Source organism: Fragaria vesca, linkage group LG6, assembly GCF_000184155.1.
Source record: "Fragaria vesca subsp. vesca linkage group LG6, FraVesHawaii_1.0, whole genome shotgun sequence".
NCBI lineage: Eukaryota > Viridiplantae > Streptophyta > Magnoliopsida > Rosales > Rosaceae > Fragaria > Fragaria vesca.
In genome coordinates, this window is record NC_020496.1 from 12,304,359 (window position 1) to 12,321,812 (window position 17,454).

Genomic DNA, 17,454 nt, shown 5'->3' on the forward strand with positions numbered 1-17,454 from the left:
GGAATTGTGGTCAACATGTTTTGTTACGACTCTATGGTTTATTTGGAGTTCAAGGAACAAGATTAAATATGAAGGTCTTAGGGTGGATGCTACACGTGTATGTTCCCTCATTTCAGGCCATGTTATTTCATCAAGTAAGTTAGCCACTGGATGCATGTTTAATTCTACTAAGGAGCTTGTGGTTTTGAAGAAAGTTGGGGTTCAATGTCGGCCTCGGCGTGCACCAAGAGTAATCGAAGTTAACTGGCACCCTCCTCCGTATGGGTGTATTAAGTTGAACACTGATGGGGCATGGAAAAGTAGTTCGAACAAAGCTGGTTATGGCGGGGTATTTCGTGATTACAGTGGCAAAGTTATGGGTGCTTTTTGCTCTAACTTGGACATTCCAAGCTCTGTTGCTGCTGAAGTTATGGCTGTTATCAAAGCTATTGAATTAGCTTGGGTACGAGAGTGGAAGCATATCTGGTTGGAAGTAGACTCAGAGCTAGTTCTTAGTTTCCTTCGCTCTCCCACTTTAGTGCCTTGGCAACTAAGTGTAGAGTGGAGCAATTGCTTGTACCGAATTTCTCAGATGAATTTTCACTCTTCTCACATATTTCGAGAAGGTAACAGAGTTGCAGATGTATTGGCAAATGAAGGGACAACGTCTTCAGGCTTGACGTGGTGGGACTTGCCCCCAAATTTTGTTATTTCTCTTTGTAATAACGATGGGTTGGGGCTTCCCACCTTTCGTTTCTGTTAACTTTTGTTGTTTTGTTGTGAGTTATAGGTTTGTTTTTATTTTTGTTAGGAGTGGAGTTAGGTCCCTCCTACTATGATGTTTTCTTCTTTTTTCTTCTCAATAAATTTCCCTCGCTTCATCGAGGTTTAAACAAAAAAAAATTATCCGCTTCATCGAGGTTTAAACAAAAAAAATTATCCATCGCTTACACAAAGTTACTAATAAAACTTATTGATACGTACAAAGAAAGATTATATCAGCAAATCGAGTTTTATTTATTTATTTTATTATTATAATTATTATTTTTTTTTTAGAAAAATAAAATTATAAAACCGGAACTTTGAATTTTAAGAATAGCCGGTGTACAATGAGCCCGGTTCATGTTCCAAATCCACCTGTCTCTCCCCCTCACATATTTTAATACCCTCCGAGATCTTAAAAAACACCAATACGATCCAACAGTGTTTCTTCTTCTTCTTCTTCTTCTGCGCTCAATCCTCGATTTGGCAAGCCAGAGATGTTATGGCGGTGATTTCAGTGAAGCCCATGTTCACCGTAGTGGTGGTCACTCTCTCCCTCATCCTTGCCGTCCTTGTCTTCTTTCCCAGTTCGCCTTTCTACCAGTCCCCGCTCTCTCTCGCTTCACCCCAGTATGGATTTCCTACCTCTTCTCACTTTTTCCTCTTTTATTTCTATACTTTTCAATTTGTTTCAGCAGGAAATTTGTTGGTTTATGTAATTCATGCTTGAACAGGTATTGGTTTTTGATTTGATTTGTGTTTTATGGATGCAGGAGAAAATTGGATATATGGAGTGTTAGGAGGCTGGTGGAGTGGAGACCTTGCAAGTGGTGGCTACAAGGACATCTCACTGGTAATTTCCAACTTACTTTGCTGATTCCTTTGCATTGGTTCTTTCTGCAAATTGCGTTGTACATAAAGATTTCATTAAGCTTTCGAGCCGTAGGGTAGGGTTATGTGGAAAATGTGGAGAATCATTTCGATGAAATGAACAAATAGGTTATAGAGTATGCAATGCTGTATCTGCATGACTCAATTTGGAGGTTATCCCAGAACTATTTGTGGTTTTTTGGAACTGCCTAGTCTTAGGGAATGCATTTGAAATTTGTTTGTTATGTGATAATGCGAATGCAAAGAAAGATTAAAAGGAAAAAATTCGTGTCTATTCTCAGTCGAATTTAATTGACAATCATTGCAGACAATTGCATTGGTTTTTTGTTGAAATGCTGCAGCTCTGCCATCAAAGAGTAATGGATTCATTCGAGTGGATTGCTATGGGGGACTTAATCAGATGAGAAGAGATGTATGTGATTGTTCTGCTTATTAATATAATTACTCGGTTTTAAGTTACCACTTTGCTAAGCATGATTTATGGTTACTGCAGTTATGTGATGGTGTTGGTGTTGCCCGTCTTTTAAATGCAACCCTTGTTCTGCCAAAGTTTGAGGTGGCTGCTTATTGGAATGAATCAAGGTAATCAGCTCTTCATATATCAGTCGCAATTTTATTTCATAAATCATCTCTGATAGATATCAAAACCTTAATTAACCACAGGGTCTTTCAATGCTTTGAGGCAAAAAGAAGTTTTCACTTTATTGGTCAAAAAATGTCTCTTGCTATTCTTGAACATTCTCGTGAGGATTTAAATGAGCTCATTTGGGAACTATTGACTTCTCCTGTTCTCCATGCATTTAGAAGAATGACAATGTTCTTTATGTGTTATCGTGCAAGCTGTATCCTCATGTAACTTTTTTTATCACCTCAGTGGTTTTGCAGATGTCTTTGATGTCGACTACTTTATTCAACGGATGAATGGCTTCATCACTGTTGTCAAAGAGTTACCATCGGAGATTGGTTCAAAAGAACCCTTCCATGTGGATTGTAGCAAGCGCAAAGGCCAATTTGATTACACAGAAAGTGTTCTTCCATCCCTATTAGAACATCATTATATTTCAATCACGCCTGCTATGAGCCAAAGAAGGGATAGGTATTTCAATACGTATTTTCTTTTCTTCATATTGGTTGTTCTGATCTTACATTGGTAGACTAATTACTGTGACTATATACCCTACCCCTATGGTGGAGGTTGATTGCTTTATATTAAGTTTAGGGTGAAGTACAAGTCCTAGCTTAGTTGTTGTTTTAGGGCTGTTAGCATATCTGAAAGTTATCTTGTTTATTCCGTCACTTTTGAGATGCTTATGAGATTGGATTTTGATAATTGATTCACCATTACTTATTTTATTTTGGGATGCAACTGTCTGTGTACAAACCTCAGTTTGATGACTAAAAGAACTTAACGAGCTTTCTGATCTTAGAATAGCATTCTTTCAGTTCACTGATAGGTTTTGTTATATTCATTATGTAGGTATCCTACGTATGCAAAAGCTGCACTTTGCCAAGCATGTTACAGTGCTTTACGCCTCACAAAATCCTTGGAGAAGAAAGCCTCTGAGCTTCTTGATGCCATACCTAAACCTTTTCTCTCACTTCACCTTCGTTTTGAGCCGGATATGGTAGCCTACAGTCAATGTGAATATCCCAACCTAGCTCCTGCTTCTATTGAAGCCATCAAGGCAGCACAGGGAGATAGAAAGCCGTGGACTGGAGAGCTTGCTCAAATTTGGAGGAAGCGAGGAAAATGTCCTCTTACGCCTAATGAGACAGCCTTCATACTACAAGTGCTTTCCATCCCAACAAATACAAACATTTATCTGGCAGCTGGGGACGGTCTGATGGAAATTGAAGGATTAACATCCATTTACACCAATGTAGTTACCAAATCTAGCCTACTTAGTGGTGAGGATTTCAAAAGCATGCATGGAAACACAAAAGCAGCATTGGACTACTACGTGTCTATTAACAGTGATTCATATATAGCAACATATTTCGGAAATATGGATAAGATGGTTGCAGCAATGCGAACTTTTAATGGGTTGTACAAGACTCTTTTCTTAAGCAGAAGAGCTTTTGCTGACCTCACTTCTCAAGGGTTAAGCAGTAATGAATTGGTGCATGCACTGTGGAAGGCTCACAAAGATGATTTTGTCATGGGAAGAGGATCTGCATTGCCTGATTGCTTTTGTGAGTTCAAATTGTGATTTCTGATGTCAGTTTCATCTTTCCTTCATTTATTTTGTATTTTTGTTTTTAAATTCTTTCTAGTTTTGTGAAGTTTGTAGGATTAGAATGTCTAGATTACTAAACAGTACTGAGATTTTATATCTTTGAGAGCTGACATTGCGCCTTCTTACCCCAACATCTGAGCAAATGGTGTCTAAAAATCAAATTGGATTTCTAAACGTTCCTGTTATGCGTCCTTATGGTTGTATATGCAAATTCAGTACGTAGTTTCTTGTTTGGACTTTAAAATCTCCGGTTAGAGGTGCAGTTCAAAATTTCGGTGAAATACCATTGTTTTTTTCAACATACAAGCATCCATCAATTTATGTTGATTTAATGGTACTCATGTTGTCTTGTTTTAGAGGTCCTCACTAGAGTTTTACCCTTGAATTCAGACTAGCTCAAGAAAAACAAAAAACACAAATCAAGTTATTTACAAATGCTACATCCTTTTTTTTGATGGCTGGGACCCAATGGGAGGCTAGGCCATCACGCCTGTAATGTCATTATTATTACAAATACACAATAGTTAAATAAAACAGGGCTTTACCAGTTTACCCTCCTAAAAAAGATACATCTCTCTTTTTTACGTTTTTGGTTTTCTGTTTTTGTGTTTGTTCTTTTTCTGTTTTTCTGTTTTTTTTGTTTTGTTTTTGTTTTTAAATCAAACAAACTACCTCACTCATCTCATCAAGCAAATAAAGGGAAAATAAGAAAACAAAAGAGGCTGTAAGGCCGCTTACTTTGCCAACATCGAGGCTTCCATCCCTCTTGACTTCCCTGCAGGTTATTTATAAAGCCTTGTTAAGAATCATGATTAGTTATGGTTGGATGCAATGATATCACTACCAATTTTTGTTTTTCTTTTCATCATATTGTTTTAAGCTGTAGAAAGTAGAAAGCAGAAACCATCTCAAGCAAAGTGTTGATGATGCGTAATTAAAGATAAACGGAATTGCTGTATTAACCTGTTTGTGTAACTCCAGAAGCTTGGCATCATTCCAAAGCCTTCTTTCCTTTAGATTTGTTTCCTGCAAATTCAGACAGGAAAACAGTGTCACTGGTCTGGTACTCTGGTTCAGTACTGGCATAAAATTCCAATTCTTGGTACTTTATTTTAGTCTTTTGCATTCTTTTATTTGAAGTGGACGTGCTCGTGAATTTCAAAATCATGTTTCTTTTTGAAGTCTCCAGTTTTTTATTTTTTTATTTATTTATTTATTTTTTTTTCTGACAAGGATTGGACAATATCAGCTTCTCTGTAAGACCGGTACCAACCGCTCGTCGCTTATGATTATAAACTAGTTAAATTATGATTACAAACTCTAAATTTAATTATTGTACCTTTGCGGTTCCTACGAAGATTGTACCAACTTGCTGAGGATGAGCTTGAAGTTTCGGTAGATGGCGTCTCTATTTCCAGATCCGGGATGTCCTTGATCTTTGGCCAATCATTGCAGTCTTTTCCACAACTTCTTATCAGCGACGGGCATCCTTGGATAGACAGATGCTGGACAGACGCTGACAGGCCTTCCTTAGGCAAGGACTCGAGTGCTGGGCAATCTTCAAGGTAAAGATCAGTAAGGGATGTGAGTTTTGCGAATACTTCCCCGGGGCCGAAAGAACTGAGACTTGCACATGGGCCAATACTCAAAACTTGTAGGCTGGTTGGGAGGCCTTCAGCTGGCAGCGTCAGAAGTTTAGGACAGTTACGGATGGAGAGATGCTTTAGAGAGTTGAAGCACTCAAACAACCAGTTCCCGTTCTCTTGGTTGGATAGATACGCAAGGTCTGCGCAATCACGGATATACAATGCTTGGAGGCCAGGGAGACTAGGCCACTTTGGGAGACAAATGAGATTTGGGATGTTAGATATCACCAAGGAATATAAAGTCTCAGAACTTGGGATCATACCGACTAAAGTTTCATCATGACATGCATCCAATGCTAAAACCTGAAGCCGTTGTGCATGGTTTGCATCTGGTAGGGTGCGCAGTTTCTTGCACCTGCTGATTTCCAGTTTCTGTGGATAAAGTTCGCTTGGCAACGTCTGCAGTTCAGGGCAGTTGATAATGTTTGCTTCCAACAGAGAATGACTTGTCATGCCATGACTTATGACTGGGCGACCATCGACAACGCTCCTTGCAAATACATCGGCTTCAGTCCAGTGCTTCAGTACAGGATTGCCAGCAAGTGTTATGAATTGCACAGGGCCAACTGGAATGGTATCCAATGATTCACAATTCTTGATCTTCATACTGCGTAATGCAGAAAACATGCTGGGCAGTTTTGTCAGCTTTGGGCAGCCACTTATATGTAGACGCGAGAAGAAAAGGATTCTCTCTTCCTTCCATTCCATCATTTCTGGCATGTTTTTGAGACGGAGTTCTCTGAGGTTGGGTAACTCGCCAAGAGAGAGGATTTTGATCCCTGTGCAATGATTTAAGTATATGGAACCCAAATTTTCATACTTTCCGTATCTGATCCAAATTGGAAATTCAGAGCTCCTGTAGTGACAGATTTGGATGTCTTGGACCATTGGGTGAGGCTGCAGGTCTTCGAGTACCTGCTTGGCGTCTTCATCTTGCAAGTTCAGATTGCTGCTGCTCCATTCATATACCAGTTTTTTAATCATTTCTTTTTCTTTCAAGTTGGCCTCCCGTGCATCTACTGCGTTTTCCAGGTTTGAGATGTGCAGGAACCCTGTAAGGTACTCCATTTTCTTCAATTCTTGAAGTTTGTATCCTGTATTGCAGCCAACCTGAATGTACACATTTCTTGTTACATGAGAGATGAAGTACAGAGAAAGAACAACCTGAACAAAAGAGAAAAGAAAGGACAAGACGAACCTGAAATTTGTGAAGATTGTGCAGACCGGTTAGACACCCAATGCTTTCTGGAAGCGTCGATACTGTGTACCAAAACATTTCATCTAGCTCCAGATGTCTCAGGTTGACAAGAGTTTTGAGCTTCCTGGGCAAAGTGAAAAGCCAAGGGCAATCTGAAAGTTTCAACGTCTCCAATTGGTAGAGGTTGCATATTGAATCAGGAAGCTTTTTAATTTCAGTTTTTGATAAATCAAGGTAGTGCAAAAGCTTCAAATTCTCGATTGAGCCTGACAGCTCTTGAAGTGTGCTTGAACTCAAGTCTAGCGTGCGCATGTACTTGAGTGAATGGAATATTTCACGGTCAGCTTTCCCAAAGGCTTTGAACTGTTTATTTGGCAATAAAAGCGTGCGCAGCTTCTTTGATCTTTTGATTATTTCTGAAAGGGGCTGCTCAACCTCGTTTGAAAGCAGTGATACATGGCGAGTAACTTCCTCAAATTTGTTTGGCACAACATCTTTCACTTGGCAGCAAAAGGGAGAGGAGATGGATAGCGCCAAGTCATGGACAAGATCATGCATTCTGCCCTTGTTCTCGTCTTCCGCCAAGATCTCAAAGAAGAACCTGTCTGACAGCTCTTTGAAGTATCTGCTTCCTATGACTTCTGTCCTGTGTCTTTCATGAGGTTGAATGAATGCTTCTGCTGTCCATAATTTTACCAACTCAGTTTTGTCAAAAACATGAGCTTTCGGAAACAGGGAACAAAATGCAAAACACTGCTTTAGAGCTGAAGAAAGATTGTTGTAACTCAATCGAAGAGCAGGCAGTACTTTATCTTTTTTTAGTTCCCATATTTCACTTTTAGCGATATAACTCCACTCCTCTGCCTCAGTGATTCCACGGAGCAGACCCCCAACTTGTTTTACTGCCAGAGGTAAACCGTTGCACCTGTTTACAATTTGCTTTGCATATTCCTTCAACTCATCTGGCAAAGCACTTTCTTTAAAGGCAATTTTCTCCAATAACGCCAATGATTCATTATCATTAAAAGCTCGCAAGCTATAGGAGGCTTTTGCACCTGTAATCTTCCACACTTCATTGTTCCGAGTAGTAACCAAGACCTTACTTCCACGGACGCCTTGTTTCAGTAAATTTTCTAGTGGCTGCAATTTCATATAATCATCGTTCCATAAATCATCTAGAACAAGTAAGAATGGTTTTTCAACCAGGAGCTCACGAACTCGGTCTTGCAGCACCACTAATGAGATGTCGGCATCAAAAATACTCTTATTAGACTCCAAAATTCCTTTGAGAATTTTCTTCTCGTCATAATTTTCTGTAACACAAACCCAGAATTTTCTTTTAAAATGATCATGAACTCTTGCATCATTATATACGACTTGAGCAAGAGTTGTTTTACCCAAGCCGCCCATCCCCACAATTGGAATAAAATCAATATCGCCTCCATTACTGGCTTCTTCATCTGGTATCAGCAGTTTTATTATGTTCTCTACATCGTCTCCCCTTCCCTCGACTATGTTGTTAGAAAGAGAGCCAGTTTCCCGTGAAAGGCTTTCAGTCCGCATTGGAGGATTTCCAATGATGGTTCTATAGACTTGTCCTTCTTGTAAAATCTTTTTTATTCTCGCTGTAATTTCTTTCAAGTCGCATGCTTCTTGGCGCTGAAAGGAAAATTTTGAAGCACTAAATGGAAGAGAGAGTTTTTGTACCTGCTTCTTCGTCTTCCACTGGTGATATTCTGCTGCCCAGGACTCGATTAAATCGCCTGCATCATAACCTGCTATTTGAAGCTTCTTGAGCCAATTGTTCATCTGGTGGAAACCATCAGAAGAATTCGTCCGATTTCTTTCCAAAACTTCAAGCAACTGACAAATATCTGTCAAAGTGCTGCAGAGGGTATCCATGTCATCCCTGACATTGGTGAATGCAAGAAACTCCTCGGTAACAAGAGAAGTCAATTTAGTGAGGGCAATCTTCACAACAGGAGCTGCAAGGGTGATGATGATTGCTTCAGCCATGTTGCTGTTTGTTCTCAAACGAAGAACTGGAGACAGCAAATGCAACAGAAAGTAGAAACGCTCATTCTTCCTTACAAGAGGAATATCATTTGAAACAAGGGAAAAACCAACTAGTATTTATGATGTGAAGTTCACTTCCCTTTTCTCGAGGTTTTTGCAAGAGAAAGATGATCGGAAGAAAATGAGATAACTAGTATAGACTGTATAGTTGTATCACTTGTATGTAGGCTACAGCTCATCATCTAGACCTTCCAATGTTCTTGATACATATGGATTATCATTATCTACCGTCTTTTTAAAGTGCAACTTGTATATTGACCCTCTATTTTTTTTCCTTTTTCTTTTTGACCTTTAAGTTGGTACATGTAGATAGTTGAAATTGCAGCAATTTTTTTATCATTATTATTATTATTTTTTTATCAATTAAACAACTCAAATATTACAACTTCGTAAGTCAAACCCAATCTCCCACCAAATAGTACTAGAACGAAATCCTTCATGGTGTCCCATGGTATTATATCAATCTTATTTTAATTTTGGCGGACCTATGATTAATGTTGGCTCGCTACCTAAGATCTTTTAGAATTTACTAAATGTGTGGGGATGATAACAGGGTTGCGAGTTGCATGCGCAACATTCGAGCTTTAACCCGGAATAGAAACGTGTTGGGGACTTTTGTTAGGGCTGATGAGGTAGTGTTGCAGCCTAAAGAGTTTGTCTAAAGGATACAGTTGAATCATGACATTCGATATTGAATCTAAGCTTGACGAATGTTTCAATTCTCGTCGGAATTGTCTGTTGACCTAGGGTTCCAGTTCGTGAAATGTCATAGCATTTGCAAATGATATGGTTTCTTCATCCATGAAAGCAATGGTTGTGATAAAGGATTGGCGACAAAACAACTCATTGGATCATAGGCAAATAGGACATGTCCAACCCTTTTCCTAAAACCTATAAAAGGTTTAGGTTTTTTCAATTTTGCATCTACAACCTAAATACAACTTGAGCAAAAATAGGTTTCACTTAAAAGGAGTCTTATTTTGTAGTCATGTTCACCTAGTCAGTTACTGACCAAGTAATTCATGGTCAATCATCATTAGATCTACATCTAAGGGTTGAGAACAAAACAACTCTACTTAAAAATAATTCTCTCCACCATTGGATTTACATCCAAAGGTGAATGACCATGAATCTCTTGGTCAGTAACTGACCAGGTGAACACTACTGACTCAACTATTCACTCATCAATTGAGTGGCCTCCGCATGGTTATGTTTGGTTAGAGATGCAAAACCCATATGAAAAAAATTGTTGAGTCAAATTTTAAATTTGGGTATAAGTTATAGGACAATTGTTGGAGATGCCCTATGGCACGGTCTTTAATCTATAAAGGATATTATGGTAACTTAATACCTAAATAAATCAAGAAAAAGCCAAAACTTATTATGAAGTATCGATATGATAATCCAATTTGGATAAGTACCTAAGGACGTATACCAAGTTACTTACTACAATAGGAGACTTCAGCAGTTTAGCCAACTAAAAGTCAGCTGAATTTTTATTTGCAAAGTCAGTATTTTAAGGGTAAGACTATAGTTTGTTAATGCGTGACATGCATCAACTTTATTATAAAATTGTAAATTGAGTCCTCAAAGTAGTAATATTAGTCCTTAAAATTGTAACATGAGTTTTTAAATTAAGTTGTAAATTTTTAGTTACATAATTAGTCTTAAGTGGTAAAATGTGTGCTCAAAGTGGTAATTGAGTCCTTAAAATGATAAAAAAAAGTTGATGCAATTTTAAGGACTTATATTACCATTTTGAAGACTAATATTATTACTTTAAGAACTCATGTGGTAAATAATAATATGAATTAAATTTAGTTTACCTCCCAAATCTTTGGTGGCAAAATCAGTTCAGTCTTGCAATTTTTTTTTTTTAAATCAGTTCGCCCCTTCAACTTTCATAAACACATCAGTTAGGTCCAATTTTTTAATTCTCCTCGAAATATAATGTCACCAAAGCTGTTGGAACTGACAAGAGGACCAATATATAATTTCAGACATTTCGTTGAAAATGAGAGGATAAAGCTGAATTATGGGTCCTCTTGTCAGTTCCAACAACTTTGGTGACGTCATATTTCGAGGGGAATTCAAAAATTGGACCAAACTGACGTGTTTATGAAAGTTGAAGAGGCGAACTGATTTAAAAAAAAAGTTGCAGGACTAAACTGATTTTGCCACCAAAGATTTGGGGGGTAAACTGAAATTCTAATAATATTTACAAACTATAAGGACTCATATTTGAAAACTATGAAGGTCTTTAATGAATATGTAGGGCTAAGCCCTGCAAAAAAGGTAAACCAAAATGGAAGAATGCACATCCTTGTTATAGTGGTCATTTTGATTGTAACAATATTGGTGTTGGTTGGTCTAGTTTCTTTTGGATTCTTGTACTACCGCAAGAAGAAGAGATTACTGGACTACTCTGAAGAAATCAAGGAAGAGGATGATTTCTTGGAAAGTGTTTCAGGAATGCCCATTCGTTTCAGTTATAGCGATCTTAGCACAGCAACAAAAAATTTCTCCACAAAAATTGGCATAGGAGGGTTTGGTTCTGTTTACCTAGGTGAGCTTCCAGATGGCATCCAGCTGGCTGTAAAAAAATTAGAGGGACAATTTCAGGGGAAAAAAGAGTTTAGAGCTGAAGTTACTATCATTGGAAAAATTCGACATGCACATTTGGTCAAGCTGAGAGGCTTTTGTAAAGAAGGGATTCACAGGCTTCTTGTTTATGAGTACATGGCAAAAGGGTCTTTAGATAAATGGATATTCAATAAAAAGAAGGATGACCATTTATTGGATTGGAACACAAGATTCAGTATTGCATTGGGGACTGCAAAAGGGTTGGCTTATCTCCATGAAGAATGTGAAGAGAAGATTGTCCACTGTGATATAAAACCTGAAAATGTTCTTCTTGATGAAAATTTCAATGCCAAAGTTTCAGATTTCGGTTTGGCTAAGCTGATGAACCGGGACCAATGCCTTGCACACACGACGCTGAGGGGAACGAGAGGGTACCTCGCACCAGAATGGATCACCAATGCTGCCATATCAGAGAAAAGTGACGTTTATAGTTACGGCATGGTTTTACTTGAAATCATTGGTGGAAAAAGGAATTTTGCTCCAGGGGAGAGTTCGGGAAAATCTCACTTCCCATACTATGCCTTCAAACTTCTGGAAGAAGGAAACTTGAAAGAATTCATTGATCCTAAGTTAGATGTGGATGAAAAAGATGAGAAAGTAGTGGCTGCAATCGAAGTTGCATTGTGGTGTATTCAGGATGAGATGCAAATGAGACCTCCGATGACTAGAGTGGTGCAAATGCTTGAAGGTTTTTGTGATTTACCACCACCGCTAACATCCTCCCCGCCCATCAGGTCCTCATTTAAGTTTCTTACGTTGGAACAGCAAAGAAGCTACTTCACCAGCAGGACTCACCGGTTACTATAGTGATATGCCCATGTCTGGTGTTCGGCTTTCGGGGCCAAGATGACAGAAGCTTATATTATCAATGAAAATGTGTGCATGGGGTTTTAGGATTTCAAGCAGGGTGTAATGTCAGCTTATGTATCATTGTCAGTTAAAAGTTTTGATGCCTCATGAATTGCATATGCCATTTTCAATATGATTCAGTTTCCACTTCACAGTCTGTGAGCTGCATTTCTTTGCATCTGTAAGCTTGATAGTTCAAATCTGGATCCAAATTCAGCTGAGAAGCCGAACCTGCCACCAATAAAATTGTCAAGAATGGTGCCTATGTCAACAGCTAAATCAAGCTCTACCAGTCACTCAGATGTCTGTTTTCACTAGGACACCACTTTGCGTCATATACATGGTGCTTGTAAATTGTAATTGACATTCCCAAAAGAGAGTAGCTTTCAGATGTGACTAGCTAATACTTGGAACATTATTACGGATTGAGCTCCTCTGCAGTAACTTTATATAAAGTTCATAAAATCTTAATTATTCATCTAATCTTATGGTCATATAGTTGCCACATCTAATATCACATTTAGATGTTTTCTCTCAAACGGACGTTAACGTTAATCGAAATATTAGCACCACCATTGCAACTAAAGCGTCGTCTATCTTCTTCTTCCTCGCCTCCTTTCTCATACTGATCTGCTGCCATAACTCACATCTGCATGACTGCAACCAAGAGCCCAAGGCCCTCTACGCAGATATAATCCCTTCTGGGTTTTGCTCCTTCTCCATTGATCTAGAAAAAACTGTTGCCACCATTATTAATTGTTAGGTCACAAGAGCTAAAATCTGGGTCTTATTGTCTTGCGCACGTCCAACAAAATGAAAAATCATGTTTGGGTTTCCTCATTTCATCTCCTTTTCTCCATTAATTATCCATTTCAATCTTCTGCTGCAAAAAAACTTCATCTCCCAATCTCTAATTTCTCCTAAATTAATCCCCATTCACCTCAGATGACTAAGTTTTTCTCCAATTGATGGTGAGAAGATAGACAGAATGTTTTTCATCTCCAAGAATCCAACAGCCTAATTGATGGTGAACAATCACAAACATAAAAAAAAGCAGTAAGTTCGGTAAAAGAAAGAGGGTTCGATGAGAAATCCCAAAGTTTGTTGTTGTTGTTGCTAGAGTTAACGGGGCAAGTGAACCTACGGTTTTTTTTTTTTTTAATTTTTTTTTAAGGGTTTGAAACTCAGCCAAGCTTACGCCCGGTTCCAGTTATTTTATTGAAAAAAAAGAACAAAAGAGTACATAAAGGGAGAAGGGGACATAAACCAAAACCTCTCCAAAACAAAAAAAAAGAACAACACAAAAACCTGTGATCTACTAAGGACAAAGAACAACAAAGAACAAATTCGTTGATGCTGCTGCCTAATGAATTACAAATCAAAAAACCAATATAAGATTAGAAACTAAAACGATAGTTGAGAAAGCCTGCTAAATCACGTGAATAAGCTGTAATTGCACAAGGTGGACATGAATCCCACCAATGAACTCCCGCATTATCCGCACCAAAATTTGCTAAGCAGTCAGCAACGCTGTTACCCTCCCGATAAATATGAGATACTTTAACAGTCATAGTAGTAAGAATAGTCCGACAGTTAAACCACTCAGTAGTGAAACGCTAAGGAACATCTACTTGAAATGAAGAAAGAAAATGAATCACTAAAGTAGAATCACTTTCAATCCAAAGAGAATGCCAATCTCTCTGCGAAGCCATTTGAATGGCGTGAATGACCGCCTGCAGCTCAGCTTCTAATGCATTAGCAATGCCAAGATTTCCTGAAAAACAACCTAAAACCTGACCCAAATGATCTCGAAAAATGCCACCAAAACCTGCCAGACCAGGAGAGCCATGAGCCGCACCATCAGTGTTAAGCTTGACTTGATAAATAAAGGGAACATGCCACATAACTTCAACAATTTTCGGAGCTTTTGATGGCCTACCCTTAATACCAATGCGATGTAAAATGCAAAGCTCACCTACAGTATTCTTCATTGTGCCCTTACTCAAAAAATTAATCTCATGAAGTTGCATCTTAATAGAATGGAGTAAGGAACCTGGCAATATGATTAACTCTTGAAAGCGAAGAGCATTCCTTGCATGCCAAATAACATAAAAACTAGCTCCAATCATTCCCCACCATAACAAAGTCAATTGAGAGCTATAACCATGACGTACTGGGTAGGTAAAGAAAGAAATAATATCATTGAAGACACCCCGAACTTGAAACAAATCTAAAAGATTCCCCCAGATATTAGTACGTTGCAAAAGAACAATGCAAAAAGAGGTGCTCTGCAGTCTCAACAGTATTATGACAGAGGGAGCAAACTGAAGACAAATAGCAACCACGAAGTTGTCGAATATCATCAGTAAGTAACTTTCCATGCATGTATTTCCACAAAACTACTGAGTTCCTAGCACGAAAACATGAATGCCAAACAAACCGAGCCCAAGGAACTCTAGGAAGATGAGGACGTTTTAAATCATAAGCAAGAGCCACTGTTAGCTTACCATCCTTTGCAGACTTCCAAACCAACCTGTCCACGAAACCATCTTTGAAAGGGAGAGTAATCTTGATGATATCTTCCCAAAAAGGCGCACACAATGACTGTAAGTTAATGGGACAAACCCAGCAACCATTATTAATAAAATTTGACAACTTCAATTGTAGAGTATTAGCTATTGAAACTGGAATATTCAAGCGCTCAATGATTGAAGAACCCAACCAATTATGATGCCAGAAGTCAAGGGTTGTATCAGAGCCTATAATCCATTGTGAACCATCCAAAATATCTTGGAAGAGAGGATGAAAACCAGGCCAGATAGAAGAACGCTTGTAGTAAGTGCATGGCTGTCCAAACTTATTTAAAAAACGACGTCGAAAGAATGTAGAAGCCATGGAAGAAGAAGTAAGAATATCCCAAAATTTCTTCAGAAGAAACGCTCTATTAAGAACTGGAAAATTTTTGAGACCAAGCCCCCCTTCACTGATTGGGGAACAACATTTCGCCCATGCAACAGTAGAATATCCACAAGAAAGCACATTTCCTGTCCAGACAAAATTCTTTACCCACCTTCGTAAATCAGATAACACTGTTTGAGGCCAAGAATAGACAAAAAAACTATGAGAGAGCATACTAGTAATCACTGAGTTAACCAGAACCACTCGACCAGCCATCATAAAGGGAGCTTCCACGCCATTGTGAGAATTGACTTTTGACCCTATCAGCAAGCCCCTGAAAATAACGCCTCTTCGGTCGACCAATGAAAATCGGAACACCCAAATAAGTGAATGGAAGTTTGCCAACTGGAATGTCTAACCATCTAGTAATTAAAGAGCGTCGAGCGATTGCTGAATTCCCCAAAAAAACCTGAGACTTTTCCTTATTTACCAACTACCCTGAATTTAAGCCATAGTCCTCAATAAAACTAAGCAAATTTAAGAGGCCTTCCTTCTTACCCTTGCAAAATATCATTATGTCATCAGCATATAAAACATGACTAGGAGCTTTCATACCTCTAGAAGATGAAATGGTCTGAAGTTTACCAGATGAGACAAGATTGGCAATGCCTCTACTAAGCACTTCCTCTGCTAGATAGAATAAAAGAGGAGACAATGGGTCTCCCTGGCGAACTCCTCGACTACAATTAAAGAATCCCACCGGAGAGCCATTAAATAGAATAGAGAGCTTTGCTGAAGCAAGGATAGTGCCCACCCACTGAACAAATGTAGCATGAAAACCAAATGCATTAAGAGTCCGCTCTAAGAAGCTCCAGTTTAGGGTATCAAAAGCTTTGGCCACATCTAGTTTAATAGCAATATTTCCATCAACACAAGAATTCTCCATTAGATTCACACACTCAGAAGTAAGAAGAATGCAGTCAGAAATTTGACGACCTTTAAGAAAGGCAAATTGATTCGGCAAAATGATACGTGAAGCAATAGGAGAAAGCCGATCAGCAAGTATCCTTGTGATGATTTTAAAAATAAAATTGGCCATTGTTTATACCAAGAGAACAAAATTATGCAATAATGATGTGTCAATATTCAGAGCCTTTAGATTAGACAAAAAACCGAGATTTAATGAACTTCATCTAAATTTACAGACTCCTCACTTTAGAGGAGCCGGATCCCATTATTACATGCTTTGCCCCAAACAATTATATATATACTATAGTCACGTTAGTATGACCATAACACTTGAAAAATGAACGGTGCTAAAGGAACCAGTGTTCTATTTCCAGTCCACATGACGGTCAGTCAATAAGCATATTGCAAATGACAGAAATTGGGTTGATCTATTCAAATCAAAACTTTAGTCCTAGGGGAGAGTTTTTGAGGTAGCAAAATTCCTTGTATAATGAGTTTCGATGTAACTAAAAAGTAATTTTGAGATGACCTTAAAACGAAATTCGGTAGAATAGACACTTATGAATGAAAATGAATCACTTAATTATTTTTAATTTTTTAGCAGCTTCTCACAAAGCTACCAAAGTTACCAAACCTACCATTTTGGTACCTATCGAAAGTTATCAAGCAAATTGTCGGGCATCATTGTGATAATATAAAGAATTTTGAGCATCAACTGGATCACTAAGAGGCAAAATCCAGTATTAACTAATGTTATCATGAAGAACCATCTCTTGCTTATCGTTACTACTAGCCTTTCTCCATCTTAGGGCAACTGACCTTAATAGTATGTCATATTCCAATACCAATGCAATCGGACTATGCATTTCTGATGGAGCTTATTGCAGTGTGCTGGACTAATAAACTCATAGTTGACAAGTAGACCACGTAATACACGCAATTACACAATTGAATACGTCTTAGTTTGTAAGTAGATGACACGAAAAGAATATCGTTTGTTTACATTCATAATAAAATCATAGTTGACAAGTAGATGTGCCTAGTACACTTAATTACACAATAGAATACGTCTTAGTTCACAAGTGGAAGACGTGTTACCAATATCTTTGTATACATTCATAGTGAAAACTCAAATACCTAAATATACAGAGAGTACTTGAACCATGTGTATTATGAAGGCCCAGATATAATAATCCAATCTTGACAAGGTCGATCCTTGGAACTTATACCAAGGTACCTACTACAGTAGTAGACTGCTCCGGGATTACCAACTTAGCTGTTTTTTTTTTTTTTTTTTTTTTTTTNT

The 17,454-nt window shown here is 38.2% G+C and overlaps 3 protein-coding genes and 1 pseudogene across 4 annotated transcripts in view; 3 read left to right on the forward strand and 1 right to left on the reverse strand.

Moving 5' to 3' along the window:
- The window catches only part of LOC101306945 (pentatricopeptide repeat-containing protein At1g52640, mitochondrial-like), a 7,636-nt gene extending 6,095 nt beyond the window's left edge, over positions 1 to 1,541 (forward strand). The window contains exons 5-6 of the mRNA XM_004305280.1: positions 191 to 442; positions 1,515 to 1,541. Coding sequence (XP_004305328.1) covers positions 191 to 442; positions 1,515 to 1,541 — 279 coding nt within the window. The remainder of the gene's footprint in view (positions 1 to 190; positions 443 to 1,514) is intronic.
- LOC101314479 (uncharacterized protein At1g04910-like) lies at positions 1,331 to 4,267 on the forward strand. Its single transcript, XM_004302926.1, has 6 exons — positions 1,331 to 1,371; positions 1,515 to 1,594; positions 1,974 to 2,044; positions 2,126 to 2,214; positions 2,507 to 2,728; positions 3,110 to 4,267. The coding sequence occupies exons 3-6, from the start codon at positions 2,033 to 2,035 to the stop codon at positions 3,840 to 3,842; spliced, it is 1,056 nt and encodes a 351-aa protein (XP_004302974.1). The 5' UTR covers positions 1,331 to 1,371; positions 1,515 to 1,594; positions 1,974 to 2,032; the 3' UTR covers positions 3,843 to 4,267.
- Positions 4,266 to 8,966, reverse strand: LOC101314003 (disease resistance protein RGA2-like). 2 transcript variants are annotated; one of them, XM_004302925.1, is made up of 4 exons: positions 6,714 to 8,966; positions 5,209 to 6,625; positions 4,833 to 4,895; positions 4,266 to 4,644 (listed from the first exon to the last, which is right to left on the reverse strand). In XM_004302925.1, exons 1-3 carry the CDS (start codon positions 8,727 to 8,729, stop codon positions 4,861 to 4,863), a joined length of 3,468 nt encoding a protein of 1,155 aa, XP_004302973.1. In that variant the 5' UTR covers positions 8,730 to 8,966; the 3' UTR covers positions 4,266 to 4,644; positions 4,833 to 4,860. The 2 variants fall into 2 exon arrangements, with proteins under 2 accessions (XP_004302973.1, XP_004302972.1); XM_004302924.1 differs by lacking the exons at positions 4,266 to 4,644; positions 4,833 to 4,895 and having other exon boundaries at positions 5,094 to 6,625.
- A 2,073-nt stretch (positions 8,967 to 11,039) lies between these two features.
- Positions 11,040 to 12,282, forward strand: LOC101307234 (annotated as a pseudogene).
- The last annotated feature ends 5,172 nt before the right edge of the window (positions 12,283 to 17,454 follow it).